General features: G+C 52.4%; 4 protein-coding genes across 4 annotated transcripts; 2 read left to right on the top strand and 2 right to left on the bottom strand.

Moving 5' to 3' along the window:
* ASPBRDRAFT_128960 (putative ABC multidrug transporter) lies at positions 1-4,321 on the top strand (the record flags this gene model as incomplete). Its single annotated transcript, XM_067618102.1, has 2 exons — positions 1-1,740; positions 1,799-4,321. The coding sequence occupies 2 exons, from the start codon at positions 1-3 to the stop codon at positions 4,319-4,321; spliced, it is 4,263 nt and encodes a 1,420-aa protein (XP_067477621.1).
* Positions 4,322-4,871: 550 nt separating this feature from the next.
* Positions 4,872-13,195, bottom strand: ASPBRDRAFT_155129 (putative polyketide synthase). Its single transcript, XM_067619383.1, has 9 exons — positions 12,827-13,195; positions 12,686-12,772; positions 12,575-12,632; positions 12,188-12,527; positions 11,615-12,140; positions 10,971-11,565; positions 6,308-10,908; positions 5,926-6,246; positions 4,872-5,878 (listed from the first exon to the last, which is right to left on the bottom strand). Exons 1-9 carry the CDS (start codon positions 13,112-13,114, stop codon positions 5,054-5,056), a joined length of 7,641 nt encoding a protein of 2,546 aa, XP_067477622.1. The 5' UTR covers positions 13,115-13,195; the 3' UTR covers positions 4,872-5,053.
* Positions 13,196-13,285: 90 nt separating this feature from the next.
* Positions 13,286-14,405, bottom strand: ASPBRDRAFT_618922 (putative DUF341 family oxidoreductase). Its single transcript, XM_067628338.1, has 3 exons — positions 14,099-14,405; positions 14,019-14,037; positions 13,286-13,974 (listed from the first exon to the last, which is right to left on the bottom strand). The coding sequence occupies exons 1-3, from the start codon at positions 14,144-14,146 to the stop codon at positions 13,370-13,372; spliced, it is 672 nt and encodes a 223-aa protein (XP_067477623.1). The 5' UTR covers positions 14,147-14,405; the 3' UTR covers positions 13,286-13,369.
* A 1,578-nt stretch (positions 14,406-15,983) lies between these two features.
* Positions 15,984-18,548, top strand: ASPBRDRAFT_128869 (threonine/serine exporter family protein; the record flags this gene model as incomplete). Its single annotated transcript, XM_067618097.1, has 1 exon — positions 15,984-18,548. The coding sequence occupies one exon, from the start codon at positions 15,984-15,986 to the stop codon at positions 18,546-18,548; it is 2,565 nt and encodes an 854-aa protein (XP_067477624.1).
* Positions 18,549-19,709: the final 1,161 nt, after the last annotated feature.

Here is a 19,709-nt window from a genome sequence, read left to right on the forward strand (position 1 = left end):
ATGGCGGAGGATCAGGAGAAAGTCGCCTACGCCCTCGGGGCCCCCGAGGGCAAGGATGATACCGACAGCACCGCTACCGTTCTCAACGAAGATCCCACCGTCACCCCTCGCAATGCGAATGTCAGCCGTGCCGATGGCTGGGCCTTGATGTCCCAGGTCAAGCAACAGAATGAGCGGGACTTGCAATCCGGTTTCAAACGCAAGGAGCTCGGTGTCACCTGGAAGGACCTGTCCGTCGAAGTCGTCAGCGCCGAGGCCGCCGTCAACGAAAATTTCCTGTCCCAGTTCAACATTCCCCAGCACATCAAGGAGTCCAAAAACAAGCCCCCGTTGCGTTCCATCCTCTCCAACAGCCATGGCTGCGTCAAGCCCGGGGAGATGCTTCTGGTTTTGGGTCGGCCCGGCTCCGGTTGCACCACCCTGTTGAAGATGCTGTCCAATCGGCGTCTCGGTTATAAGTCAATTGGAGGTGAGGTGCGCTATGGATCGTTGACTTCGGATGAGGCCGCCCAGTACCGCGGTCAGATCGTCATGAACACTGAGGAGGAGATCTTCTTCCCCACTTTGACTGTCGGCCAAACCATGGACTTCGCGACTCGTCTCAAGGTCCCCTTCAACCTGCCCAACGGTGTTGAGTCCCCCGAAGCCTACCGTCAGGAAGCCAAGAACTTCCTTCTTGAGTCCATGGGCATCTCGCATACGAACGATACCAAGGTTGGCAACGAATACGTGCGTGGTGTCTCGGGTGGTGAGCGGAAGCGTGTGTCCATTATTGAGTGCCTTGCGACTCGCGGCTCCGTTTTCTGCTGGGATAACAGTACGCGCGGTCTGGATGCTAGCACGGCCCTGGAATGGACCAAGGCTGTCCGTGCTATGACAGACGTCTTGGGTCTGGCTTCCATTGTCACCCTTTACCAGGCCGGAAACGGTATCTATGACCTGTTCGACAAGGTGCTCGTATTGGATGAAGGCAAGGAAATTTACTACGGCCCCATGGAACAGGCGCGTCCTTTCATGGAGGATCTGGGCTTTGTTTGCCGCGAGGGCTCCAACGTGGCCGACTACCTGACCGGTGTCACGGTCCCCACCGAACGCATCATCAGACCGGGCTACGAGAACCGCTTCCCTCGCAATGCAGACATGATCCTCGCCGAATACCAGAAGTCTCCCATTCATACGCAAATGATTTCCGAGTACGACTACCCCGACTCCGATTTGGCACGCCAGCGCACTGCCGAATTCAAGGAAGCCGTCGCCATGGAGAAGAACAAGAAACTCCCCCAGACAAGTCCCTTGACGGTTGACTTCATCGACCAGGTCAAGACTTGTATTATCCGGCAGTATCAGATTATCTGGGGTGACAAAGCCACCTTTTTCATCAAACAGATCTCGACCTTGGTCCAGGCATTGATTGCTGGGTCACTGTTCTATTCTGCTCCGAATAACTCCGGTGGTCTGTTTGTGAAGTCTGGTGCTCTGTTCTTTTCCCTGCTCTATAACAGTCTTCTAGCCATGTCCGAAGTCACCGACTCTTTCAGCGGTCGTCCGGTCTTGATCAAACATAAAAGCTTCGCATACTTTCATCCTGCCGCCTTCTGTATTGCCCAGATTACTGCCGATATCCCTGTCCTCTTGTTTCAAGTCAGCGTGTTCTCTCTAGTGGTCTACTTCATGGTCGGCTTGACCATGTCTGCCGGCGCTTTCTTTACCTACTGGATTCTTGTTTTCACTGCAACTATGGTATGTCAACCCGAACGTCTACTTATGGACCCAACAAGTACTGATTCGTTCTGTTTAGGCCATGACAGCACTGTTCCGCGCGGTTGGCGCGCTGTTCAGCACGTTCGATGGCGCCTCCAAGGTCTCGGGTTTCCTCATCTCCGCTCTGATCATGTACACCGGCTATATGATTAAGAAGCCTCAGATGCACCCGTGGTTTGGCTGGATCTACTGGATCAACCCTCTAGCCTACGGTTTCGATGCGCTCCTGTCCAATGAATTCCACGGCAAGATCATCCCTTGTGTTGGAACCAACCTTATTCCCAGTGGAGAGGGCTACGGTGGAGACGGACATCAATCCTGCGCCGGTGTCGGTGGTGCTGTCCCTGGAAGCACCTATGTCACTGGTGACCAATACCTGGCTTCCTTGTCCTACAGCCACAGCCATGTATGGCGCAACTTTGGTATCCTCTGGGCTTGGTGGGCGCTCTTTGCTGCCCTCACCATCATCGCAACGTCCCGCTGGAAGTCTCCTGGCGAGAGCGGTTCTTCCCTTCTTATCCCTCGCGAGAGGGTCGATGCCCATCGCCAGGTTGCCCGCCCCGACGAGGAATCCCAGGTCGACGAGAAGGCCAAGAAGCCCCATGGTGACAACGGCCAGAGTGAAAGCGACATTGACAAGCAGCTTGTCCGAAACACCTCCGTTTTCACCTGGAAGGATCTCACCTACACAGTCAAGACCCCCACTGGCGATCGCGTGCTCCTCGACAAGGTATACGGATGGGTGAAGCCTGGCATGCTGGGTGCTCTGATGGGTTCCTCCGGTGCTGGTAAAACCACTCTCCTGGACGTATTGGCTCAGCGCAAGACTGAAGGTACCATCCATGGCTCTGTCCTTGTCGACGGCCGTCCTCTGCCTGTCTCCTTCCAGCGCTCTGCTGGTTACTGTGAACAACTCGATGTCCATGAACCTTTCGCCACCGTCCGTGAGGCATTGGAATTCTCCGCCCTGCTCCGCCAGCCACGTCATGTACCTGCTGAGGAAAAGCTCAAGTACGTCGACACCATCATTCAACTCCTGGAACTGCACGACATCGCCGATACCCTCATTGGTCGCGTCGGAAACGGATTAAGCGTTGAACAACGCAAGCGTGTCACCATCGGTGTCGAGTTGGTCTCAAAGCCCAGCATCCTCATCTTCCTGGACGAACCCACCTCCGGTCTTGATGGTCAATCCGCATACAACACCGTCCGTTTCTTGCGCAAGCTCGCCGATGTCGGTCAAGCTGTTCTTGTCACCATTCACCAACCCTCTGCACAACTCTTTGCTGAATTTGACACCCTGCTCCTCCTCGCCAAGGGCGGTAAGATGGTTTACTTCGGTGACATTGGTGATAACGGCCAAACTGTCAAGAACTACTTCGGTCGCTACGGTGCCCCTTGTCCCCCGGAAACCAACCCGGCCGAGCACATGATCGACGTGGTCTCCGGCGCGTTGTCCCAAGGTCGCGACTGGCACCAAGTCTGGAAGGATTCCCCCGAGCACGCCAACTCCCTCAAGGAGCTCGATTCCATCGTCGACGACGCCGCCTCCAAGCCCCCAGGCACCGTCGACGACGGTAATGAATTCGCCATGCCCCTCTGGCAACAAACCCTCATCGTGACCAAGCGCTCCTGCGTCGCAGTCTTCCGCAACACTGACTACGTTAACAACAAGCTGGCTCTCCACATCGGCTCTGCTCTCTTCAACGGCTTCTCCTTCTGGATGATCGGCAACCACGTTGGCGCCATCCAACTCCGCCTCTTCACCATCTTCAACTTCATCTTCGTCGCCCCCGGTGTCATCAACCAACTGCAACCCCTCTTCCTCGAACGCCGCGACATCTACGACGCCCGTGAAAAGAAGTCCAAGATGTACTCCTGGGTTGCCTTCGTGACCGGTCTCATCATCTCCGAAATCCCCTATCTCTGTATCTGCGCCGTCCTCTACTTCGTCTGCTGGTACTACACCGTGGGCTTCCCCTCGGACAGCAACAAATCCGGTGCCGTCTTCTTCGTCATGTTGATGTACGAGTTCGTCTACACCGGTATCGGCCAGTTCGTCTCCGCGTACGCCCCTAACGCCATCTTCGCCTCGCTCATCAACCCCGTCATCATCGGAACCCTCGCCTCCTTCTGCGGTGTCCTCGTCCCCTACGCCCAGATCCAAGAATTCTGGCGCTACTGGATCTACTACCTGGACCCCTTCAACTACCTGATGGGCAGTCTCCTGGTGTTCACCACCTTCGACACTCCCGTCCGTTGCAAGGAATCCGAATTCGCCATTTTCGACCCTCCCAACGGCTCCACTTGTGCCCAGTACCTGAAGGATTACATGATGGGCGCCGGCGCGCGCATGAACCTGATCAACCCGGACGCCACGACCGATTGCCATGTCTGCGAGTACACTCGCGGAAGCGATTACTTGTATACCATCAACCTGAAGGATTATTACTACGGCTGGAGAGATGCTGCCATCGTCGCCTTGTTCGCTATTAGTTCCTATGCTTTGGTCTATGGACTGATGAAGTTGCGGACCAAGGCGTCGAAGCAGGCTGAGTAGGGGGTTTCCCTCATCACCTTACTTCCTTCGGCCCTGTTATCATTCCCGCCAGCTGGCCAATTAATCATCTGGTCGGCTATGGCTATTATAGACGTACATATGCATACATACCCTTTTGTTCATTTACATAACCTGCCCCCCACCCTCTATCTGTTGCATATAGACTGATACATCATTTTTTATTCTTCTCTATCCCCCTCTTTTCCTTTCTCCACTTCTACTCCATCCTTTCTTCTTCGCCGTGGACGATCATGCATCGCCTGTTAATACGGGAAGCAATCTGCATCCTTTTCCTTCCATTCGATTTCTCATCCTGAGAACCAAGAACCAGATACTACCCACCCCTGTCTGTCTTGCAACACGCATGTGTGGAGTTTGATCTGATATGTTCTATTCTTACATCAAAACATTGATTTTTTATTGATTTGGATTTTTCGCTCAGATAGATGGATACGTCGTTGATGTGTAACGCTGCATGTGGTTGGCTATTGTTTAATATTGAATGGATGATGGTTGGTTAGTTAGCTATATTTCAATCAATTTCATTGATAAAGAATATCAGTTATATTCCAAATTTATTGATAAAAGACATACTAGTGTTGTAAAATGAATGACTGTTAATAAATAACATTCTCCCGTACCTCCGAACTAACATAGTGGTAATGTAGTGAATGACAGTAACAACTGTTTCAGACGTAATGAAAAATAGGATTGAAAAGAGAGAGGGATAAATCACTCCTGCTTAACCAAAGTTGATTTCTTGGCAATCTTCCCCGCCAGATCCATCAATGACCCACTCGATAAAATCTCCAAGATTGACACGGCACCCTCGAGATTCTTCAATATCCAGTTGCGCAACTCAACTGCAATGTGCGAGTCAATTCCGTACTCAGTAATCGGATCATTGGGATCGATTCGCTCCATAGGGATCGAAAGATGAGAAGCAACTCGGGCACTCAGTGTTGAGTAGATGATAGGAGTTGCTTCATTGACGGATTTGGCCATCTGTAACCTGTCGCGAATGGTATCAAAAGACGAGTCTGTGATATTATTATCTCTGGTGGTATCGATGAACGACCGACGAAAATGCGCAAAGAGAGGCGCGTCAAAATGCGGCAGAGAGTGATCCGGGTTCCAGGTTCCTAGACCAGTGATGATTTGGGATCGGGCCAAGGTCTGGTCCATGGCGGATTCTATGGCAGCTTTGATCAGAGACATAAGAGTAGTGGTGTCCGTGCCTTGAAACCCCTGCTTTTCCATCTTCGACGCGAGCTCGGGGTTTTCCGCGAGGTAGCCCACGTCGGTTATCACCCCGAGGTCTAGTGAGATGGACGGCAGACCGAGAGAATTGCGGTACGCGGCAAATGCGTCCATGAAGGTTGAGCCAGCGGCGTAGGCGGCTTGCGTTGCGTTGCCTATAATTCTACTGATGGACGAGAGCATAATGAACCAGTCTAGACTTTTTGGGAGATAGTTGTGCAGGTTCCAGGTCCCGGCGTGTTTGGGCCCGAGGACAGTATTGTAGTCTTCTAAAGTCATCTTCTCGATATGGATGTCCTACTCGCCCAATTAGAAATGTATATGACTTGGGAGAGTTGAAATACCCGGAGAACCATGGCTGCTTGAATCGCACCCCTGATTGGAGGTGCTGTCCACGCCAGCTCGGATACCATTTGTTCCACTTGGGTGCTGTTCGATATGTCGACAGCATGCACGAGCACCTGCACTCCTTTTTCTTGCAGTTCACAAACTGTCGCCTGAGACTGCGTACTGGAGCTACCACTTCTGCTGACGAATACCAAGCATCTGGCGCCGTGGTTGGCCATCCACAGAGCGGTGGCTCTACCGATACCACCCAGTCCGCCGATCAGCATATAAGCTGCATCTGACCGGAGCAGCGTCTTTGGCTCCTTCGGTTGCATGACCTAATTTGTTAGCGAACATGAAGACTCCACACACAGGGAACAATGGCTGGTCACTACTCACCTGAACCACATCTTCTGGCCCGGCTGTGAGGACCACCAGGTCCAGCGGTTGATCAGATACAAGCTCATCCAAGGCTTCATTGATCTCAGAGATAGCGTAGGTTGCAGGGTTTACTGGACCCTGAAGTCTACCATCACTTAGGAGACCGCCTACCTTCTCCCATATCTCATCGTGAAATTCTGAATCCATGTTTTGAATAGCGTCCAGACTGAATGTTGCAAATACCACATCATCCCGTGTCCGAGGCACTAGCCACCCCGGCCTCCTTGAGGACTGTCTGTCGCAGAATTGCACGAATCGACCAGATTGACGGAGATGGTTCCACAATGAATGGTGAGTTCTGATATCAGAGTAATCGCAATTGACAACGACATCGAACATCGCCACTTCACTCCATTGTGAAGGGCTCTGGGGCCATATTGTCTCCTCACGGAGCAATATCTGATCATCGGGGATACCATACGATGTTCCGGTGCTCTTATCATCCTCTGTTTCGACAAAGAGAGAAACATGTGCACCGTGTACCAAGAGCAACTCAGATATAGCCTGTCCTACAGTCTTAGCCGCCATATGTATCAGGACCCTCTCCGACGCTTGGATCTGTGCCAAATGATGGACGGCATAAAATGCCAAGCAATAAATTTCTGGAATTCCTGCACCTGACTGGAACGACATGCCCGGTGGCATCTTGTGGAATGCTGTTTTTCGGTCTCCATATACATTGGTCACTGTCCCTCTTCCAAGAGCAGTGACCCTGTCACCTGGTGCAAAGTGTTGAACATCTTTCCCAACAATTTCAACGACACCGCTACAGCTCGACCCTAGAGCATGGTCTATGCTTGTAGTGGAGAATACAGCTTGCCCATCACGTTTGCTCAAACTCGCAGCGTGAACTCTGATGTGTACATGGTCTGCAGCGAGGTTGGTAGTGAGTGTCTCGGCAAAGTGCACCCTTCGTGGGTGCGAGGACCGGGCACATACTGTTTTAAGAGCCCCGTGGTTGTGGAATGGCATACCGTTTAAAGCGTAAAGGTCGTCCGAGGTGGAAAGTGACCGATTCAGTGGGGTTTCTTCTCTAATCCGAGGAAAAAGGAGTAGGCCATCCTGTGCCGCATACTCATTATCGAATTCACTTGAGTCGTCTATTAAGAACTTGCGCTCAATAAGTCTATATATGAGCGTAGCAACGTCCTCCGCAAGCGCATGTTCCCACCTACTTAAATTCAAGGTCACTATGCGTCGAACTGCAGATTCCGAACGAGCTGTCCGTGCGAATCCAGTGATCAGGTTGGCATCGGGAGTCTCAGAGGACATAGAACTACCGCCTGAGACCCACAGCACTCCTGACGCTCCTAGAAAGATTTGCTTTAGAATTTCAAACGTATGCTGCATATGTGTCATCCATTGTTCTGAGTTGCACATCACAATGCATAGTTTTCCTGTTGGTCTGGCATTGTGGAAATCGGTGACCTTCACGGTTAGAGGAATTGCAAGCAACCGCTCCCGTAGACGCGCACAAACTTGGTCGCCATCTTGCGCAATCAGCAGAACTTCCGATAAAGAAGTACTTTGGTTGCGCATAGGCCGAGTGATCATCATGGAACGTCTGCCTTCAGCCTCGACTAATGCCGTTAAACCCGAGAACCCTGCTGCTCGCAGCATCGTGTCCCAGTCATCTTTGGACCAAGTTGAACGATTGTCGATCCATGTTTCTTGACGATCAGCAAAGAGAAGGATATCAACTGGGCTTTGTAGTGAGTTTATCAAGACTAGGTGACCTGCTGGTTTGAGTAGCGAGCGTATGTTGTCAAGAGCAACGTGGATAGAGCTGACTCTGTGTAGACCGTAGGGAACTATTACCACATCATACTTTAGACCACCGAATCCTTGGGATGCTAAATTTCCTGTAATATCCAGTTTCTTGAAAGCTACCCACCTCTCCCAGGCGGAAAGGGTTCGAGCTGCGGCTTCGAATATCGTTTCATCCGGACTTGTTAGGGTGTACTGACTACACTGAGGAACGCTACCGTTCTCGGTTAGTTGTCGTAGGAATCTCCACGATGATTGTCCTGTACCCGCATCTATTTCAAGCATCGATGCCATGGGGTCTTTGTGACTGATAAGACCTAGATACTTCGATATACTCTCGTAAACCGAGTCATGAAGTGCGTCTTCCCAATATGCGTCCCATAGAGATTGGTCGTTGGAAACGGTCGGTCCGATGGACTGTCCTTGCAATAGTGCTGAGAGATTCTGGCCCATCGCGCACAGTATACTTCCGTCAGGACTTGATAGTATCTTGTGTCCAGTATCAAGCTCTGGGGCATGTGCAATTGACTCTTGCTTCCGACCGCGCACCGACTGCTCGAGATAAAGCTTCAAGAAACGTGGAAGCCTTTTAACTCGAGCCTCTCCTAGGTCTTCTACTGCCTTTTGGAAGTAGGACAGGGCACAAACCTCGTACAACCTTTCCAACTCAGACGCGTTAGCTCTGCCAGAGTCTGGTACCTGGAGAAGAGCCGACAGAGCCTCCATTGAAAGCAAGTCCGGGTCGACATTCCATTCCACCATGTATGCGAGTTTCGGTATGCTAACGCCAGAAACTGCTGAACCTCGATCTAAGCGGCGGAAATGAAGACCGTTGATCGAAGCGACCATGGTTCTATTCTCTTTAACAAGAATAGACGCCACGATCTCGCCTTTCGTCTCCTGAATGACCTGGGTATTAACGCCAAGCTTGCTCCCTGGTGCACTATTGATATCGGCCCGGATGCTCAGCTCATCTATGAGAACGGGAACGGCTGGATCCCCTGTCATATTAGTGTCAATAAAACATGAATGTATGATGGCATCTAGTGTACATGGGTGAATGAGATGAGGGTACTGAAAGTTCATTGGCATCACTGCAGCGATATCAGGAATGGTGACCTCCGCTACACAGCTCCCGCCGGAATAGTAGGCCTGGGTAATATTCGCAAAGCATGGCCCGTAATCAAGTCCGACTTCACTCAGTTTATGGTAGAAAGCTTCGGCACTCAGAGATCGCATTCCATCGTTATCATTAAACAGAGGCTCATTCTCTAGGGGGTTACACCAGCCGGAGAAGCTTTGGGCAGCAACAACGCCTCTGCAATGTTCTGTCCATCGATCAGTTTCTGACACCGAGTTGATGTGGAACTCATATGCTGGACCTTGAAAAAGGTAATCATCCTCTAAGAATTTCAAGGCGGTTATAACCTCAACCGAGGAATTTTGTTGAAGAACAAGGGCCGATTGTATCAAGATGTCCCGAAACCGGAACCCCGAGAGCGCGCAATCACTCGGACTACCCGAGACAATTTGCATGACCGCCTCTATTGCCATAGCGATATATCCAGCAGCCGGATACACGATATTGGACTGGATTCTATGATCGCCAAGCCATGGGCTCTCGGACATGCGGATGATATTTCTCCACCGAGGCTCCAGCGGGCTTGATGCAACGTCTTGCACGCCTAGGATGTCTGTCCGGGGGTATTTGCGGTTTCGAAACAGTCTGCTTGAACGTGGCTCCGCCCAATATGACCGGGAATGGTCCCAGGGATAAGATGGCAGATCCTTCAAGAGACGAGGTTCAGGGAATTGCTCGGGTTCGTTAACCGCGCGGAGATTAACAGGAAACCCAGAGGATGCCAACGTTGCTACCATGGCAAGTACAGTTGTGGCCGCTGGGTCCTTTCGCTCAAGAGCGCTAACGTAGGTAATATCTGCAGCAATCAATCGACTATCTGCCTTTATTATCTGCTGTATTGGCCCTGATAGTGCTGCGTGAGGGCCAATTTCTGCAAGGAAGTTTATGCTGACCTTCCGCGCGGTACCAGCTCTCCTGCTTCGTTTAATTCCCATGGAACTTTTGTAGTTGCCACGGGTCTCGAAACAAAGAGTCCGTAGCGACTGAGCGAATCTGACCTGACCAAGGAGATTTCGAACCCAATATTGCGGTCCCAGCTCCGTGGCTGGAGTCTCAATGCCACTAACGGATGAAAAGAATGCTACGGACCGATTGGGAAGGGAATTAGCTATCTCAGGCTCAGTTCGTGGTTTGACGTGCGAAATGTAACCCAAGTATTTGTCACACACAGATTCCATATGATGGGAATGGTAGGCCACCTCCACCGCAAGGCGCCGACTGAAGACTTCCTTGTGGCGGACAGCCTCTTCTATCTCTTCAATAGCCAGTAAGTCTCCTGATATCGTGACACTAGTTGGGCTATTAATGCAGGCCACAAACGCCTTGCCCGTCTCTAACTGATCGATGTAAGATTGCGCGTTCTCGGCAGGCATCCCCAGGGCGAGCATGGCACCTTTGGGCCGCTTGTCATGCGCACACAAGTCGCTAACTGCGACGCCTCGGTAATAGGCCACAGAAATGGCGTCCTCCATCGTTAAAGCGCCCACGGCGTAGGCAGCGGCAACCTCGCCACTCGAATGCCCAGTTACCGAATCCGGCTGAATGCCCCAAGCAGAGAGGAGATCTACCAAAGCTATCTGCAAGGCGGAACATAGTGTTTGACTAAGAACGGGGTGGTTTAATTGTATTTCGTGCGGCGCTTCGAGGAGTTCTGCCGTTGGAGCGTAATGTAAGCAGTAGCAAATACACACATGTGAGGTGTAGCGTACCCACCAGCGATACGAAACGGTGCTTGAACCGTAGCCATGTAGGCATCTAGCCTGTGGACGGACTGCCGGAAGATGGGGTATAGTGCCATAAGACCTTTTCCCATACCATACCACTGTGCTCCTTGCCCGGTGAATACAAAGCCAATATTCGGTCGGCGGGATGCTTGGTAAATCCTTGCTGTTACTGGTTGCAGTGCTTCTGATACCTCTGTAGCGGTAGTCCCGAGGATTGCAACTCTGTACAGGTGCGCCGTGCGACGCTCATTGAGAGTATATGCAAAACTATTCATGAAATCATCGGTCGCCTTTGGACCCTTTCCCAGAAGATATGCACGCAGGTGACGGCCATACTCTTTGAGCGAGCCCTCACTGAACGCAGATAGCATGTAGACACGCGCGAGACGAGGCTCAGGCCCCTTGTCATCGTCCCCAGCGCCGCGTGACATTGATCGTCCAGCCAATTCCACCAAGCCACGGTCGGACATGTATCCCCAGGCGTCCTCTAAAATCACATGAGCGTTGCTGCCACCATAGCCAAAGCTGTTGACCGAGACACGATGTGGACCTGGCGTGTCCCAAGGCTGGCACTCGAGCTGAACCTTTCGGCGGTTGAGAAACAGTTACAGATGGCCGCAATAGATGACGCACCTTCAGCTTCCATTCATCGAGCAGGATCCGGGGGTTAATGTTGTCAAAGTTGCGGTTGGGAAGAAACATGCGATTCTCCAACATCAACACTGCCTTGATGATACCAGCCACCCCACTCGTGCCTTCGAGATGACCAACATTTGTTTTGATCGAGCCAATACGCAGTGGGCGCGAAGCAGTCCTTCCGGGGCCAAACACACGGGCTAATGCCTCTGCTTCGATTGGATCCCCAGCCTGGGTTCCAGTGCCGTGTGCCTCCACGAACTCCGTGTCCATCGGACATAACCCGGCCATCTGATATACGCGACGTACTAAGGATTCTTGAGCGGAACCATTAGGGAGTGTGATTCCAGCGGTTCTCCCGTCCTGGTTGGATCCTGATCCTCGTATGACGGCGTACAGATGATCCCCATCTCGGACGGCATCCTTGAGTGGTTTCAGTACTAAGCAGCCAATGGCTTCACCTCGCGCATACCCATCAGCATCTTTATCAAAAGTACGGCAGCGGCCATTGGGCGAGAGAAATCTGGATAAGGTCAGCTCGAGCCTAGCAGCGACGAGGCAAAGGCATACTTCATCATCGTCATGGTCGACATGAATTCGTGGCATAGTATTACATTGACTCCTGCTGCGATGGCCATGGAAGCTTCTCCCGTCCGAAGGCTTTGGCACGCCAGATGGAGAGCTACTAAACTCCCCGAGCAAGCGGTGTCGACGGTCACGCTAGGGCCTTTGAGGTCGAAAAAGTATGAGATCCGGTTGGCTGTCATCGCTCGAGATTGCCCAGCGTTGGTGCATTGGTACATGGGGATGGATTCGGGATCTCGCAGTAGAAGATCCGTATAGTCTGCATTGAAGCAGCCAACGAAGCAGGATGTTTGGCTGCCCGCGACCTTGGATAAGGGAATGCCCGCTGTTGATTATGAGCATCCAGCATCCGCCTTGTATAGATAAGCATACCATTTTCCAGCCCTTCGTATGTGACTTCGAGGAGTAACCGTTGTTGCGGATCCATGGCCTAAAAGTAAGAGTGGTTAGTAGAACTCTATACGTAGTATGAGATGTACCCACCGCTACCTCATCCCCGGTCATATTGAAGAACGGTGCATCAAAGAGTGTCACATCTTCGGCAAGAAAGTGCCCGCCATGGACATTGATCTGGAGACACAATCAATACCACTGATCAGCAGGCTTAAATGTCAACCTACATACTGTGCCATGCCTGGCATGGTCGGGGTGGAAGAAAGCCGAGTGATTCCATCTAGACGCCGGGATCTCGCTCCAGGCCTCCCGCCCCTCGACCATCATCGTCCAGAGTCTCGCGACGTCAGTTGCATCCCCGGGACCACGAAATCCCATGCCAACGATAGCGATGGGCATTGAGGCATCTTGATCCAGAATGGACAGATCATCTTGGCTGTGGGGGTGATGGGTGGGAGAGGCAGAAACCGATCGCGGGCGGTCGGAGATGGGATGATCGGCGGCGGAGACAGCAGTCATGGCGGGCCGAGTGGGAAGCAACGGCACGCCATGCAGCGGAACGAGCACCTGCACTGGACAGCGCAAATATACGTGGTGTTGCAATAAGAACCGAGATCCGTCTTCATCGCATGCTTGTGTACTACGTGGGAATCCCCCGAGCCGTTACAGGGAATGTCTGGGTGGCTTGCATTAACTCTAAGAAGGGTGCAAGCTGCGTCATTACGGGGAGCTTCCACAAAGATCAGGCAATCGCGGATGTCAGGAAGGTGAGTGTCACCAAATAGCCAATGCTTGAATTGCGAGATTTCTGATTGCTGCTGCTATGGAGGCAAGGTTCCTTTTGTCACCCGGGACATCGTGGCCTTTACTATGTACCACCCACGCTGACTGGGAGGGATTGCATAATCGGTACAACGCAATGGAGTACTTGAGTAACGAATCCTGCACTCCTGCAATATTCACGGTCGGGATGTTGATATACCCGTCCAGATCCCGATCAATCACTGGATCTCCCCCGGGATCCATACGGAACGGCGGCAGGGCATTGAAGATGGCGCAGCGGAACAGCGGCGGCTCGCGCGGAAACATTTTGGCATGATGGATCAGGAATCCGGCTGCCAAAGTGCCCCCATGGGAGAAGCCCAAGATGCCATCAAAGGGGCCGTCCTGGGCAATGACATCGTACAGCCAGTCATAGGCGTCCAACAACGATGGATTCCCGGACTCTGGTGTAGACAGGGGAAGAGGAAAGCGATAATAGCTATAATACGGGCCCTCATAGTAGCCCGCAATCCCAGGACCGGGCGCGGAGTCCACGTCGCCTTCTACGAAGTGGAATGTCGCCGTATTATCGCGACGCAGCTCGGCCATCAGCCCGCCTTGGACGTCAGCCGAGGGTGGGAGCCATCGGGATACCACATACCCAATTGAGCCTGTAGGATCTACCGGCGGCAGCGTCGTCAGTCAATACGATCGATGGAGCCTCGCAAGGAGAGCACTTACCTTGACATTAGTGCCCCAACCATGGAGGCAAAGCAGTTTCAGCGGCATGCAGCTGACACGATTGCGGAATGAAGATAAACTTTGCGATGGAGACTGCAGGCTGCAATCATGGTGAGGCGGTTCTACTCGCCGGTGGCTGTTGCAACTTTATCAAACATGGCCATCTGAAGCATCCGCGATGGTCACGGCCGGCCCGGGAGATTCTCTGCAATGGCCGTCTCTCTTGGTGTTACCACGGATCATTTGAACCGGGAAGGCCGAGACGCTGCTTGGATTCTTTTCTTCCCATGGCGATGCAGCCATGGACAATAAACCGATCTTGCGGGTGTGCCTGGAAGTGGCCGTGCAAGCGATTCGGGTGGATACACCGCAGATAGTACGATTGGGTCCGATCTATGTATATCTATGATCGATATTCGCGGAGACTCAACTACTCCATAGCTACCACCACCAGATGGGTTGATTAAGGCCGAGAAGCGAGCCATGCGCCATCTGGTGTACGTACACCATGAGATCAATGATGCACGGGATCCAAGTATAGCAACTTCGGGACGGGGGACCAAACACTCATTCTGGAGCAGACACTTTCACTCTTTCAGTCGGGGGGACATCCCCCTGACCCGACTCCACCGAGAGTCTGGAAACCTCGACCATCCCTCGGGCAGCCATGATTGGCGAGTTGCCACCACCACCACGCCATGACTCCACCAGAGACAACGTGACTGGTTGGCACTGGATGGGGCCCAAACCAATGGCGGACCGGATAAAGCAAAGTGGTTTGCAATGGTGGAAAACTTTCCTTTTGGTCGGCCCGGCGGGTGTTTGGGTGGCCAGCCAGGTTTTTTCCCTCAGGTACCACAACGTGTCTAGACCCATTCATTCATTCATTCATTCCCTGCACAATCCCTCAGTTGGTTGATGGCAGTCCATAGTAAATGTGAGGTGGACGTGAATTGGGGGCAGAAGGATGGAATCCCTCTCACTCTGTATATTAATTTGATTTTCCTTTCTGCAAGGAGAGCACAGATGACGAGCACCAGCAGGATACAGTATCAAGTAGTGATGAAGAGGAGGGAATTGTTCTGCAAGATTGGACGGTGAGCTGTCAGTTGGTTTCATCGTGCAGCGCCGATCCTGCATTCAATTTCTCCGGGATCCCCTCCCAAGCTGTGCCATGAAGTCATGCTCGTCCATCCTGCCCGGCTTTGCTTAAAACCACCATCCCGACGGGTCCGTCCCCCGTTCTCTCCTCCTAGACTGACTGACTGGTTGATTGCCCATGATTGTTTCTTTCTGTCTTAAGTTCTTTCCGCGCCGTGCCTTTCAATCCCGACTGTGGGTGATTGCGTGGATTTATTCTCGTATCTCCTAACTCTGCATTCTTCCCTCATTCTGTAGCTGGCAGCTGGTCTAGACTGCGACTTATTTTTGGTTCGGCAATCCTCCCCCCCGTGGAATTGCCTGTACACGCCGTTGGGATTCCCACGCTGCTCTCCACCCACCCACGCTTTTTTATCCACCTTTTTTTTTTTTTTATTTTTCCCCTTCGCCTTCTCCCTCCTGCCATTCCGAGTAATCATTCTCCATTTCGACCTTCTGTGAAGACTGAAGAGTAATCCATTCTCCATCACGTTCACCCGTCTTTTTGAGTCTTTGACATTTTCCACTATTAATCATCGGTTTCTCCCGTCTGCCTCTCTCATTCGCTGGTGTGCTTTATAGTATTGCCGACCCTCTCCCGATCCTTTTTCTTTGTCTCCCCCCCAGCTATTCTATTACATTTGCGCATTCCTCGCCCTTTTCTCCTCATTTTCTCCAATCCCCACACTTTTCTTGGCTTGACATATCCTGATTGTCCGCGCAGCTGGCTGCTCGGACTGTTCCAATGTCGGAGTCACCACGCCATGATGATGCCTCCTATGAACTCCTAGGCCGCCAGAACAGCTGGGACGGGCACGACGACACCCTCGTCCCGCGCAATTCGGGCGAACCATCCGCCCCCTCCCATCCCGAAGGTGAACCTCCTGCGGCAACAGAAGCAGCAACAGAAGAGGGTGCCTCCCATGAAACCACCAGACCTGCGCGCGTCCGATTTCGCTCCATCAGTAACCATAACAATGAGACTGCACCCGAACGCCCGCCTATGATGCGCGGGGATTCCGAGTACTCTCTGCGTTCCGTACATTCCTTCGTCCCTACGACCGCGGATTCGACCGACCTGGCCGATTATTTCGAACGCGATTACGCGCAGGATTCTCATCCGGAAAAGAGAGACGGTGACCATCCGGATAAACGCTCCTCGCCCACCGCCGAGGAATCTCGAGACACCTCCCTCGACAAAGATGAGTCGCAACAACCCCTCTCCGCCAAGGACCGCTGGAGGAACGCCAGCAAATTGATCCGCCAGAAGACCGTGCTCTTGGGTGAACGTCTCGGTCGACCGTTGGATGATGTGGGTGATTTGGGAGCCGCCATGTTGCCCGACGATTTGGAAGGCGGTTATCCCCCCCGCCGCAGGGCCGAAGAGAAGGAGCCTCTCGATCCGCACGACCGTCGTAATGATGAAGCGCCTCCCCCGCCTAGCGCAGAAGCCCATCGCCTGGTGCGCAGCATGACCCAGCATAACATGCATCAACGCCGTAAGCCCAAGTCGGCCTATGCCAAGTCGGGACAGGAAACTCCCGATGGATTGGGTCGTCCGGACTCGTGGTACGGAGCTGGAACTCCTGGTGGTCGCGGCGGCGGCGGTATCCTCTCCCAGCTGCTCAAGTTGCATGCCCAGCAGCAGGCCAACCGGGACAATATGTCCATGACCGATTCCTCGGATAACGAGTCCGTGGCATCGTCCGGCACCGCCACGCCCAGGAGAGACTTTTCCTCGGGCACCTACTCCTCGGGAACGGCTACGCCCAAGAAAGAGAAGGTCAAGTGGTACAAGAAGTCGAGCCATCAGTCCACCGCTTCTCTGGTGGAGGCGTCGATGAACCTCAGCCGGGCGAGTTTGCCGGCATCAGCAGACACCCTGGTGAACCTTCCCAACAAAAAGGGCAAGAAGAAGAAGCGCAAGACCCGCCTCGAGGACGAGATCCGTGTCACGGTGCACATCGCCGAGATCCTGGCGCGCCAACGGTACATCATGCAGCTCTGCCGGGCACTCATGCGCTATGGTGCTCCCACCCACCGTCTTGAGGAGTACATGCAGATGACTGCCCGTGTTTTGGAAGTCGAAGGGCAGTTCCTGTACCTGCCCGGGTGCATGATCATGTCCTTTGACGATCCGGCCACGCGTACGGCCGAGGTGAAGCTGGTCCGTGTGGTGCAAGGAGTCGATCTAGGTCGCCTGGCAGAAACGCACAATGTCTACAAGAATGTCGTGCACGACATGATCGGGGTGGAGGAGGCCATCCAGGAGCTTGATATCATCATGAAGCGGCCTCCCCGGTTCAATAAGTGGATCCTGGTGGTCACTTATGGACTGGCGAGTGTTGCCGTTGGCCCCTTTGCCTTTGATGCCCGCCCCATTGATATGCCTATTATCTTTTTCCTCGGATGTCTGGTCGGCTTCATGCAACATGTACTGGCGCCCCGGTCGGTGCTGTACTCCAACGTTTTCGAAGTCACGGCGGCCATCCTCACCTCGTTCCTCGCGCGAGCTTTTGGTTCCATCTATGCGACCATCGACGGGAAACACCAGCGTCTGTTCTGCTTCTCCGCCTTGGCTCAGTCCTCGATCGCTTTGATCCTGCCGGGTTTCATGGTGTTGTGCAGCAGTCTGGAACTGCAGTCGCATCAGATGATTGCCGGTTCAATCCGCATGGTCTACTCCATTATTTACTCCATGTTCCTCGGTTATGGCATCACGGTCGGCACCACCATCTACGGACTGATCGACGGCGACGCTGCCTCGTCCACCACCTGTTCGGGCGAGGACGTGTGGGCCAGCAAGTACATCCAGCATTTCATCTTCGTCCCAGTCTATGTGGTTTTCTTAGCCATCATCAATCAGGGCAAGTGGAAGCAAGTGCCCGTGATGATTGTCATCGCCGTCTGCGGCTACGTGACCAATTACTTCAGCACGCTCAAGCTGGGCTCCAACTCCGAGGTCGCCAACACGGTCGGAGCATTCACCATTGGTCTCCTGGGTAATTTGTACAGTCGGCTGTGGCACGGACATGCCGCCACAGCGATCCTTCCGGGTATTTTCGTGCTCGTGCCGTCTGGCTTGGCATCCAGTGGTTCCTTGCTGGCGGGTATTCAGTATGCCGACGAGGTGCGCGATAACCTGCGGTCGGGCAATACGACGTCGACGGCCAGCACTTCGGACTCGTCGATTGCGAGTCTGGGTTTCGGTATGATCCAGGTTGCCATTGGCATTACAGTGGGACTGTTTGTGTCTGCTTTGATCGTATATCCCTTCGGCAAGCGTCGCAGTGGTTTATTCAGTTTCTAGAATTTGACATCTAATAGTTTAGATATACACCGAGCGGATTTGGATCTTTTTGTGTTACGATGCGTTGAATCATGTCTTTCGGGATCTTGTGTTTGCATTTGAGCCGGCTTTGCATAGATATGATTATTGATTGACTGATTTGTTTACTGCTCCCTCTCTATTTCGGGTCATTGCCGGGCAATGTCTAGTAGCATGAATATACCTTAGTTGTGGATAGATACACAGCTTCAGCATTAATTGGACATGATATCTGTTCGATGGATTCTTCTGCAGTACCAACCTACCCTTTATTGAAATCACTACAATACGTCCCTTGTCCAACCTAACGTAGTACTCAATAGGATCGAATGTAACCAGTCCTCCTCCTCACCAGGCCATCACCGAAGCTTGTAAGTAGCCAGAACAGTGATCGTAATATTAATCTCCGCGTACGTTATCTCCAGACCAGACCAACGCGATTTATTTACTACGTTGATTACTCCCTTGACCTCCCCCTGTGCATAAAATACATCCTCCCGAAGAAAACACCCTACCCCCTTTGCATGACAACAGGTATAGGTAGATAGTGGAATTAGGGATGTTAGAAAACCCTCCGCTTCTTCACAACTAGTAGGAAGGAGTATTGGTTCTACTATCTAGCTTTACTAGGCAAGTCATTGAGCGCGTTCTAAAGATGTAAGACATGAATGTATTTGGATTCGATTTGAATTTAATGCTCGGATTCTTAGTAATGAGAAGGAAGCCTAATGCGAATAGTTCACGGGAACCTTCATAGAACAAATAAACTCATCGCCTCCAGAGAAATTAAATGGGGCCTGACTACTAGCCATTGCACAGCCGACTGCTACTGTGTGTGCTGTGTCATCTAGTAGTCTGTCTTGACAAAGTCCGCCATGATGTCCACTCGATTTCTGGTAGACACTCCACTCTTCTTTTCGTTATCGCTTGTTGCATGTTCTTTTTTTTTTTTTTTTTCAATTCTTGCAGGAAGTGATTGCTCTGTCCCGCTTTCGCTGTCTTAGAACAGACCGATATGACATGATAGTCCGTGTGAGCTCAGATGCTCTTCATCTTCGACGGTGAGATCCACGATCGTGAGCGTTTGTTACACCGGAGGTGTTGCTTTGCTTGGCTAACACCCCCTCCCGTCATAGGGATTAG

This window comes from Aspergillus brasiliensis (assembly GCF_001889945.1).
Source record: "Aspergillus brasiliensis CBS 101740 unplaced genomic scaffold ASPBRscaffold_8, whole genome shotgun sequence".
Taxonomy (NCBI): Eukaryota; Fungi; Ascomycota; class Eurotiomycetes; order Eurotiales; family Aspergillaceae; genus Aspergillus; species Aspergillus brasiliensis.

Bases quoted from the DNA above. Each gene is read 5' to 3' on its own strand.
- ASPBRDRAFT_155129 (XM_067619383.1), bottom strand. From the start codon at position 13,114: ATGACTGCTGTCTCCGCCGCCGATCATCCCATCTCCGACCGCCCGCGA. The intron at 12,633-12,685 runs GTGGGTACATCT...TCTTACTTTTAG, and splicing joins TGACCGGGGATGAGGTAGCG to GCCATGGATCCGCAACAACG. The intron at 11,566-11,614 runs GTGCGTCATCTA...AACCGCCGAAAG, and splicing joins TCGATGAATGGAAGCTGAAG to GTTCAGCTCGAGTGCCAGCC.
- ASPBRDRAFT_618922 (XM_067628338.1), bottom strand. From the start codon at position 14,146: ATGCCGCTGAAACTGCTTTGCCTCCATGGTTGGGGCACTAATGTCAAG.